The 11,381-nt window shown below is 47.6% G+C and overlaps 1 protein-coding gene across 1 annotated transcript in view; it reads left to right on the top strand.

Moving 5' to 3' along the window:
• Positions 1 to 11,381, top strand: part of FBXO17 (F-box protein 17) — a 124,371-nt gene that overhangs the window by 21,852 nt on the left and 91,138 nt on the right. Inside the window, exon 7 of the mRNA XM_010849318.1 lies at positions 8,770 to 9,100. Coding sequence (XP_010847620.1) covers positions 8,770 to 9,100 — 331 coding nt within the window. The remainder of the gene's footprint in view (positions 1 to 8,769; positions 9,101 to 11,381) is intronic.

The raw sequence follows: 11,381 nt of genomic DNA, 5'->3' as shown, positions 1-11,381 counted from the left end.
ATAGCGTGGCATAGCATGTATACTCTTATATGTTATGTGGAACATACGTGCACACTGCTGCTGCGGCTGCTAAGTCGCTTCAGTCGTGTCCGACTCTGTGCGACCCCGTAGACGGCAGCCCACCAGGCTCCCCCGTCCCTGGAATTCTCCAGGCAAGAACACTGGAGTGGGCTGCCATTTCCGTCTCCGATGCATGAAAGTGAAAAGTGAAAGTGAAGCTGCTCAGTCATGTCCGACCCTTAGCAACCCCATGGACTGCAGCCCACCAGGCTCCTCCGTCCATGGGATTTTCAGGCAAGAGGACTGGAGCGGGGTGCCACTGCCTTCTCCGTGTGCATATATGGGCATATCCACATGTGCGAAAATAAATTAATGTATATTTACATAGCCTTGTGTTTGTATTCTAGACCATCTTCTGGATATGTGTATATAGAATAAGAATATGAACTAAAGTGTTACAGGGTTTACTGCAGTGGTGAACAGTGAATAGAGGTGAGTTTTGTACTTACTCATTTTGCCTATCTGAATTTCTTACTTTCTACCTGTGTGTCTAGAAATATAATGTTATAGACAAATGTAAGTGAGCGAGTGAGTGAAATCGCTCAGTCGTGTCTGACTCTTTGCGACCCCATGGACTGTACCTACCATGTAAAGCATCCCCCAAGTGCAATTTCTCTTCCTTTACAGAAATACCTATGCTTATTTACTTATTTATTGTTTTTTAAATTTGCCTGAGCTGCACCATTTGCCTGGATCTTAGTTCCTTGACCAGATATTGAACCTATGCCCTCAGAAGTGAAAGTGCAGAATCTTAACCACTGGACTGCAAGGGCATTCCCCAGATATAACCACATTTAGAAGACATCTTTTTTTTTTTTCTAAGTGAGTTAATTTTTTTTAAGATTAGTTTATTTTTGGTTGCACTGGGTCTTCCTTGTTGCATTCAGGCTTTCTCTAATTGGAACGATCTGAGTCTACCCTTCGTTGCGGTGTGTGGGCTTCTCCCTGAGGTGGCTTCTCTTGTTGAGGACCACAGGCTCTAGGTGAGCAGGCTTCAGTAGTTGGGGCACAGGGGCTTAGTTTCTCCGTGTCATGTGAAATCTTCCCAGACCAGGGATCGAACCCATGCGTTGACAGGCGGATTCTTATCCACTGTACCACCAGGGAAGTCCTAGAAGACATCTTTGCTGACTAGATTTTTTGCTTTGTTATAGAGAATTCTCGGAGAAGGCAATAGCACCCCACTCCAGTGCTCTTGCCTGGAAAATCCCATGGACGGAGGAGCCTGGTAGGCTGCAGTCCATGGGGTCGCTAGAGTCGGACACGACTGAGCAACTTCACTTTCACTTTTCACTTTCATGCATTGGAGAAGGAAATGGCAACCCACTCCAGTGTTCTTGCCTGGAGAATCCCAGGGACAGGGGAGCCTGGTGGGCTGCCGTCTGTGGGGTCGCACAGAATCGGACACAACTGAAGCGACTTAGCAGCAGCAACAGCATAGAGAATTCTAAATTATAAGCAAATGTAGAGAGAAGAGTATTATAACTTCCACATATCTATTAGCCAGAAACATATATTGACTTATGGCCAGTCTTCAATCCACAGCACTATCAGTTCTCTCCTCTTATATATATATTTAATATATATTTTTATTTTGACAGAATCTCAAACTTAAAGAGATATTGTAATTATGGCACATAAACATTTTTTCCCTGTGAAACATTTAGTAAATTTCCAACTTGATGCACCACCAACCTCACTACAAAATCTTTTTGTGTGTATTTTCTGCAAATCCGGACATTCTTCTACATAACTACAATACAACCATTGGAATAATGAAGCTCCTGTTGAATAAATAACAGAAAGGCTTAACATAGCTTTTCTCTCTTCTTGGAAATACCTGTTTGCAAGGTGAGCCCTGGCTGGCAGCTGGAAACTTGAATTTTGGAAGTGTCCCCACTGTTTCTTAACTGATAAGAAGGCTCATTATACTTAGACTGTGCAACCAAGATGGTTTCTGCTTGACCCCCGCTTTCATTTGGGGAATCCATAATTCTGTTACATGCCAGAAAGAGGGTCCTCCATGTCCAGGTCCCAGTGACACTCCAAGGTGCTGGGTCTCTCATGAGCTTCCCAGGACATCGCTCATGTGTGACTGCCTTTTTGTTGCTGTGGGAAAATTTCACTCTGCATGACCCCCAAGAGGGAAGGGGGAGGACAGAGAGAAGAGGCACATGGATTCTCCCAGTCTCTGCTTTAGTGTTTTCCCCTGAGGATCCGGCTGTGCATCCTTTCTGCACTCCTGTAGTATATTTCAAGGGTGAGTCTGAGACAGACCTGGGACCTGGGACCCTTTGCTGAAAAGCGCTGCAATGTTTGAACCTGGATGTACCTCTCCTCGAACATGCATGCGTGCTAAGTGGCTTCAGTCGTGTCCAAGTCTTTGCGACCCTGGGACTGTAGCCCACCAGGCTCCTCTGTCCATGGGATTTCCCAGGGAAGGATACTGGCTTGGGATGCCATTTCTTCTTTCAGGAGCTCTTCCTGACCCAGGGATCGAACCTACATCTCCTGCATTGGCAGGTGGATTCTTTACCACTGAGCCACTAAGGAAGCCTGAGCCTCAGTTTACTACTACTGCTAAGTCACTTCAGTCGTGTCCGACTCTGTGTGACCCCATAGACAGCAGCCCACCAGGCTCCCCCGTTTACTGAGGCTCCAGCCTTGGTTTACTCTTCTGTAAATGGGAGGAGCCATAGTACCCACAGCTTAAGATCCAGTAAGAGGTTAAATGATCTTTCCATCTGATCACTTCATTATTGTTATTACTATTATTATTGTGTAGGTCAAACAAATGACAGTTGTGAGATTGACTTTGGGAGTGGTCCCTCCACTTCAATCTCTTGGAAGAGTTTGAGAGGGATCAGTGTTAAGTTCTACTTTGAATGTTTGCTAGAATTTCCCAGTGAAGCCATCTGGTCCTGGATTTTTGTTTGTAGGGAGTTTTTATTTTTTTAAGATTTATTTATTTATGCTGTGGACTCTGTAGTTGTGGTGCACAGGCTTGGTTACTCTATGGCCTGTGGGATCTTCCCAGACCAGGGATTGAACCGGAGTCTCCTCCATTGACAGGCAGAATCTTAACCACTGGACCTCCACGGAAGCCCCTGTAGGGAGTCTTTAAATTACAGAGTCTATTTCACTTCTAGACATAGGTTTGTTTTTTTTATTTGTTTTTTAAACTGTTTCTTCATGATACATTTTTTTTTTAAGATTTATTTATGTATTTAATTTTGTCTGCACACAGACTCTCTAGTCGTGTCCTGCAGGCTTGAGAGCCCTTGGGCTCAGTAGCGGTGGCACATGGGCTTAGTTGTTCCCAGACATGTGGTGTCTTAGTTCCCGGACCAGGGATCGAACCCACATCCCCTGTATTGCACTGCACCACCAGGGAAGTCCCCCACACAAGGAATTATTAATGTCTTTTAAAATACATGAGATCACCCATTACTGATATTTTCTAAATGAGCAGTTGCCAGCATGGAGTAATATGACCAGGCAGGATACGCCAGAGATGCAGGCAACTTTGGCTGAACCCTTATTGGGAATGTTCACATAGTCTGTGATTTTGGATATTCCAGCTAGACAGTTTGATGAGAAGCAAGTAGTGGCTTCTTCTGGAAGGAGGGAACACCTCCACACCCACCAGGCCCATCTCCCCCTCAGGCCGGAGCCCTCCTCCCCATCCCCCACCCCCTCTGCAGACCTTCCATAACAGACTCTCCCTCCAGACCCTCCTGTCCCACTCCCTGCCCCACCCAGCTCTTTCTTTTCAAAACCCCCAAGGTGCGCGTGTCCCTCTCCAGATACGTTGGTGCTTTGATCTTTTTTTTTTTTTTTCCTTTGGCTGCACAGTGAGGCTTGTGGGATCTTAGTTCCCCAACCAGGGATCCGGGTCCCCTGCACTGAGAGCTCAGAATCCTAACCCGTGGACCGCCAGAGAATTCCCGGGGCTTTGATGTTTAAAGCCTCTTATTTTATTGTAAAGCCTATAAAATTGCCTCTGGCCTGAACTTTTCTTAAGGCTTTGATTACTTCATTTCCAAGCATGGCTTCAGTGGAAGGAATTACTTCTTGAGGCAGAATAAGTTATATGGATTTTGTGGCCCTTTTCTGCTCTTAACATCCCCCCCGCCCTGCCATTCTGGGTTGGATGGGGAGCTGAGAAGCCTTTGTCAGAAATCCCAGCTCCAAACCCACATCCCCCAGACCACTACTCCAGGAGACATGGGCACGTCAGGGCTGAACCACCTTGGGCAAAGGGCTTGAACCCAACACCCAGGGCTGCCCCACTCAACCCTACCTCTAGGGAGTGGGGCTCTTTTCTAATCCCTCCCACTCTCCAGAGAGAGGAGATTTTGTTAACTACTTACCCCCTTCCTCCTAGGATCCCTGGGACCCTCCATCCACACAAAGGGCCCATTCCCAGTTCATTTCTTTCCCTGGAATCAAAATACCTCCCAGCTCACCACTCTATTCCTGTTAACAAGATAGGAGAACCAGGGCCAGGGAAGCCAAGTTGACGGAGGTTTTAATGCCTTCATTATATTCACGTAGCAAGCCTGCTGGTGCTCCAAGGTTCAGGAATTTTCTACTTCTGCAAACCAGACTGGCAGGTCCCTACCTCCCACTTCCCAAGCATACCTCCAGAGATGCACCTCGGTCCCTACTCAACACTTCCCTGCCCATCCTTGTGGCTTCACTGGGTCAGAGCCCACCATAACCTCCCTGCATTTATAGCAAATAGCTTCTCATGCAGCCTTTACCACCTTGAGATGAAATACTTAGGGACTTCCCTGGTGGCACAGTGGATAAGAATCTGCCAGTGCAGGGGTCATGGGTTCGATCCCTGGCCTGGGAAGATTCCACATGCTGCGGAGTAACTAAGCCCATGGACCACGTGCTGCAATTACCGAAGCCTGTGTGCCTGGAGCCCATGCTCCTCAACAAGAGAAGCCACGGCAACAAGAAGCCCAAGCACCGCAGTGAAGAGTAGCCCCAGCTTGCCACAACTGGAGAAAGCCAGAGTACAGCAATGAAGACCCAGAGCAATAAAAATGATTAATTTTTTTTAAAAAAGAAATGAAATACCTAGATAATGAAACCTACCTCCACTGAGAATTCTTTAAATGTTAATAAAATGTCCCAAAGTATTTATGTATAGTGGAAAGCTGAAATAAAAGGAGAGAAATTCATGAGTAAAAGAATACATATTTCAATATGCAAATGATACCTGAACTTGATTCCGGTAAGTTTCAGCTACTCAAAGTGCGGTCCATGGAGGACAGCCATCAGCACCCCTTGGGAATTTGTTACAAGTGCAGACCTCATTCAGAGTCAGATTTTAAAACCTCTGCAGGATATGTGAAAAATCCCCAGGGTATACAGACTTCTTGTGTGGGTGTGCTCAGTCGCTCAGTCGTGTCCAACTCTTTGTGACCCTGTGGACTGTAGCCCACCAGGCTCCTCTGTCCATGGAGATTCTCCAGGCCAAAATACTGGAGTGGGCTCCATAACCTGCACTTGCCAAGTGGCACTAGTGGTAAAGAACCTACCTGCCAATGCAGGAGATGTAGAAGACATGGGTTCAATCCCTGAGTGAGGAAGATCCCCTGGAGGAAGAAATGGCAACCTACTCCAGTGTTCTTGCCTGGAGAATCTGGTAAGAATCCCATAGACAGAGGAGCCTGGAGAGCTACAGTCCACAGGGTCCCAAAGAGTTGGACATGACTGAAGCAGCTGAGCACGCAGGGCAGGCAAGCTTTCATAACACCCACACCTGGCACTGCCTAGATGAAGAGATTTTGCCCTTTTCTGAATTGGAGCATAATAACTAGTAAAGTGCCCACAATGCCAAGAATATTCTTCCAATTGACCCAGCAGTTGAACTCCTGGACCCTTCCGGGTCTATTTACACACTCTACATTTACAGACAAACTGGAATTAGGTTCTAAGCTCAGCTTAACAGGCTTTCCTCCTGCAAGAAAACACCCAGGACATTGACGAAAAGGAGGAAGAATCCAGGACAGTTCTCCCTTAAGGGGTGCTGTCCTGTATTGTGACACCAAAATGCACCCATAATTTCCCCAAAGGCCCCTGGGGTGCTTTGTACACCCTCCTCTCCTGGGAGCTATTATGCTCTAATCATTACCTTCCAGGCAGCAGGCTCCTGGAATCCAATGATTTTTTTCTGTTTAACTGGAGTACATCATGGAGAGTAATTCCAGGAATTAACAGAGATGGTGTCTGAGGAAAAACTGATGAATGGAAACAGACTTGTCAGTTTCTGCCCTTTTATGCTACTTGAAACTTTTAGACTGTTTTTTAAACCACTTTTTGAACTCATGTGTGCATGGGTGCTAAGTTGCTTCAGTCGTGTCCAACGCTTTGCGACCCTCTGGACAGTAGCCCAACCAGGCTCCTCTGTCCATGGGATTCTCCAGGCAAGAACACTGGAGTGGGTTGCTGTGCCCTCCTCCAGGGGATCTTCCCGACCCAGGGATCGAACCCACAACTCTTATGTCTCCTCCATTGGTAGGCGGATTCTTTACCACTAGTGCCATCTGGGAAGCCCAAACTCATGTTTGGATCCTAATTGATTTTCATAATCTCATTATTAAACAGAGTCCCACAGTTTAAACATTACATCAAAAAATAATGTATTGCTTTGGACAGAAGGGTGTGATTTCTAAGATTTGCTTCAAATTGCCTGAGGGAGCAAGTGTGTGGGAGTAGAGATGAAACCGGATTAGTTAGGAGTTAACTGTTAGAGCTAACTGTTAGTGGTGTTCCTTCCACTCTTGCACTTTGGGAAAAACTGCATTGAAAAATATACACATTGAAAAGAAATGTGCCGTGTATTATAGTCAGTCCACCTCTTAAAATTCAAGGTCTCCCTGCACAAACTGCTATGGGTCCGTTTCCCTTTCCCTTCTCTATTTCCCACAGCATGGATCACCTTCCAACACAGATGTCATTCACATGTCACGTCTACTGCTCATCATGGCCCATGTGAATCACAGTCTGATTTAACGATTACTCCATAATCAAACAGTTTTTCTACAATTGTGAAGAAGATGTTGGGGAGCTGACAGGAGATTCCCCAAAAGTATCTAATTTGCTTATTCAGTCTCCTGCTCACCATATCGCTCTCCTAAGTTCCACGTGGGCAAAAATCCATGATGGTTTTACTTGCTGATATTTAAAATTAAATGTGTAGCTTGCATTTCATTTTTCTTGGATAGAGTTGGTACAGAGGTTAAAAGCAAGAATTCTAGAGCCCACCAGGCTAGGTTCAAATCCCATCTCTGTCACCTACTAGCTGTGTGACCTTGGTCAGGTCACTTGGCCTCAGTTTCCAACCTGTGAAGTGGAGACATAGCCCCAATCTTAGTGGGTTGCTCCTGTTGTTGTTCAGTAGCTAAGTCGTGTCCAACTCTGCAACCCCATGAACTGCAGCACGATGGGCTTCCCTGTCCTTCGCTGTCTCCTGGAATTTGCTCAAACTCATGTCCATTGAGTCAGTGATGCTCCTCTGACTGGTAGTAAAATGCTCCATGAAGGTTGGCTGGGTTTATTAGAGGTTACAGCACTCTTTTAGGGAGTCAAATAGAAGTGCACTTGGGAGACTTCCCTGGTGGTCCACTGGCTAAGATTCCACATTCCGGATGCAGGGGGCCCGGGTTTGATCCTTGGTCAGGGAACTAAATCCCAAAAGCCACAACTAAAGATTCCCCAGCAAAGACTGAAGACTTGGAGTGCTGCAACTAAGACCCAGCACAACCTAATACATAAATAAATATTAAATATTAAAAATTTAAAAAGAGCATTTGGCTCCTGTTGCAGCCTGATTTCTCCTGTGCAATGATCTCTGGAATAGTGAGGTTGGATCCTCCAAGGTGATGAGAATTGTTACAGGAGCTAAAGGATATGAGGCCTCCCACCCAAATGGCTGACTGAACAACAGCAAGTGTTTAGCACCAACTGAACTCAGAGCCTGGTTAGGGACACTCCCAGAGGTCACTGGTGAGGATGGCAGGTGACAAGACTGAATACTTCCACCAACCTCTCCCTCTTCTGAAGTTTCGGCTCAATTGAGCAGCTATCTCCAAGGTCTCAATACAGCCCCAAATAGAGAGGGTTTCTGGAGATCACTGGAGGTGGAGATGGGAGGGAAGGACTAGTAAGTCGAGGCAGAGGGAGGAGGAGAAGGCCAGCGAGAAGGGAAGGGTGGGCAGAGAATGTGACGTAGGGAAGAGAGTGGGGGTGTCGCCGGGTGGTGCTGGGTATTAAGAAGGGAGGGGCCGGGGAATAAAAAGCGGGCGCCTGAAGCTAGCTAGGTGAAAGCTTGCAGAGCAATGCCGGAGACGCAAGGTAGGACTCGGGGGGCTGCAGAGTCCCAAGGGGTTGGCTGCGGGGGCTGTGCTGCACGCGGAGGAGGGACAGCAGGAGTTTGCTGGCGAGGGTGGATGCAGAGTCTGGGGTTTTGAGGACGGGACTGGGGGTGGTGAGGATGGAGAGACAGCTGGCGGGATTTAGGGGCTGAAAGTCTCGGGGTATGGCTGGCAGGGGTGGGGCTGGCGGAGGTTTCAGGCCCCCGAAACCCTGAAGTATGACCCTGGTTTTCTCGCAGTGGTAGCCCAGCCTGGTAAAACGAGAATGGATAGCTCGGCCTCCGGTGGGGCCTGCCCGCCTGGGTCCCGCCTCCAGATCCCAAACCCGGGAGGCAGTGAACGTGGACCAACTGCCAAACGAGCTGCTCCAGGAGGTGCTGAGCTACCTGCCCCCAGGCACGCTGCTCCGGCACTGCCGCCCGGTGTGCCGGCGCTGGCGAGACTTGGTGGACGGCTGGGACCTGTGGCGGAGCATCCTGCCCTGGAAACACCCCGACCTGTGGCCCGTCATCCGCACCTGCCTGCCCCCTGCTGACGACCCCGGGCCCTGCACCCTGGGCCGCTTCTGCGAGCTCAGACCCATAGGACGCAAGCTCCTCCGGAACTCTCAGAACTCTCGTGGCCTAGGTGGGGAGCCCAGGAAAGGGGTACTCAAGGATGCGGATGGGAGGGTCTTGAGAGGTGTAGCCTCATGGGAAACCTATGGAACTTCTCCGTGGGCTGGAGGGCTGGTCGGGAACTTGGTCACAAATCTCTCTTTTTTTTAACTTTTTTATTTTGTAGGTATAGCAGATTAACAATGTTGTGATAGTTTCAGGGGAACAGCGAAGGGACTGTCATACATATCCGTGTATTCATCCCCCACCCCTCCAAACCCCCTCCCATCCAGGCTGCCACCTATTGAGCAGAGTTCCATACAATCAGTCCTTGTTGGTTATCCATTTTAAATATAGCAGTGTATACATGCCTACCCCAAACTCCCTAACTATCCCTTTCCCCGCCCCCATCACACACCTTTTTCATTTTACACAAGACCTCCAGAAATCCATGGTTCAGCAAAGTCGGGACCCCTTGGCAATAGAGGGTCATGCCTAGGGCCCTTCTCAGATGAGCTTCCAGGGTGCCTACCAATGAATATCCCTATTCCCCAAGGGCCAGGACAGTGTTGAGTTCTTGTTATGGGTTCTCATTGATTTATGTTCTGCTTTCTTAGGTGGTGTCATAAAAAGAAACAAGTGTTGGACCTGGAGGAGGGGAGGGTCTGTGGCCAGAACTCCTGGATGGTGGAAAGATTGAGATTTATGTCTCTGACTGGTGAGTGTGACAAAAACAGCTTTAAAAACAAAGCTGACCTTGGCATGGGTGACAAAGCATATAGGCCTCCCAACAACCTCTTAGATTAAGCAGGAAGGGAAATGACTTCACCACCACCAGGGCTTTAGTACTTAGCGGTGTCCACTCCCTGAACCCTCGCCCAACCCCCAAAACGGACCTGGATGGGAAGATGCCCGATTAGATCCTATACAGAGGACTTGGTTCAGGAGGAGGCAAGATAGAGTTGGCTAAGAGATCAGATTCTGGAGCCAGACCTCCCACACTCAAACCGTGGCTTCCTGGTTTTGTGGCCTTGGGGAAGTCACAGGTGCAAGACAGGGTTCCACATCAGCCACAGAGCCAGTGCTTTGAAGTGTGACCTGTTTCATCGCCCTTCATGATCCTTGATCCTGTGGGTTAGTGTGTGTTTTGAAGTCTCAAACTGAGTAGTTCAGAAAGGGGAGATGACTTCCCCTAGTGGCAAAGGAGAACCTGGCATTAGGCTCATGCTTGCTGACTCCAGAGCTTGTGCTCTGTATGATGGTTTTGAAACCATGATGGTCCGTGAGCACCTTCCATGGGATACCTGCCTCAGACAATTTCAAGGGAGGCAAATTCCAAACCTCCGCATCTTTGTTCTCTGTTTTAAATAACTCAGCTACAGATCACATCTATGGTGGGAGCATCATATAGTTATTCTTCCCAATTGCTATCTCATAATCCTCCAGTTTTACAGAAAAAGAAAGCCCCTTATTGTGTTATATGGTCCCCAGATGTAAAGACTACTTGAGAGATAAGCAGAATGATCAGCTGAAATTTTGGCCTTACCAAATTTCCTTTTTTTTTTTTTTAATGGTCCATTCTGTGCACAGCCTGATGGTGAAGGTTGGGGATTTCGGAAACTCAAGGGCTTTTGTTTTTTTGACTGCACTGGGTCTTAGTTTCCAGCATGCGGGATCTTTGACTTTGCAGCATGTGAACCCTCAGGTATGGCACGTGGGATCTAGTGCCCTGATCAGGGATCAAACCCCAGCCCCCTACACTGGGAGTGCAGAGTCTTAGCCACTGGACCACCAGGGAAGTCCTGTGCTTATTTCATTTTTTTCCTTTTTAAATTTTTTGGCTGTGCTGCACCAAAATATAAATATCTTAGTTCCCCCACCAGGGATGGAATCTATGCCCCCTGCGGTGGAATCATGGAGTCTTAACCACAAGACCACCAGGGAAGTCCCCCAAACTTACTTTCAATCAAGGCACCATAAACTGCCCCCTCTGCAAATCCATCTCATTAGAAGATGTATTTACAGTCAACTTCTGTTTTTAATTCTTTATCAAACTATTGTAGCATATTTGTATGGCTTTGAGCAATAGTGTACCAGTTGATTGTAATAATCAGTAACTCCTTCAGAGAAGACAATGGCAACCCATTCCAGTACTCTTGCCTGGAAAATCCCATGGACAGAGCCTGGTAGGCTGCAGTTCATGGGGTCACAAAGAGTTGGACACAACTGAGAGACTTCACTTTGACTTTTCACTTTCATGCATTGGAGAAGGAAATGGTAACCCACTCCAGTGTTCTTGCCTGGAGAATTCCAGGGACGGGGGAGCCTGGTG

The sequence above is a fragment of the Bison bison genome, unplaced genomic scaffold (genome assembly GCF_000754665.1).
Source record: "Bison bison bison isolate TAMUID 2011002044 unplaced genomic scaffold, Bison_UMD1.0 scf7180017864280, whole genome shotgun sequence".
NCBI classification, from domain to species: domain Eukaryota; kingdom Metazoa; phylum Chordata; class Mammalia; order Artiodactyla; family Bovidae; genus Bison; species Bison bison.
Note: the sequence above shows the minus strand (reverse complement) of the source record. Positions and strands in the feature narration are given on the sequence as shown.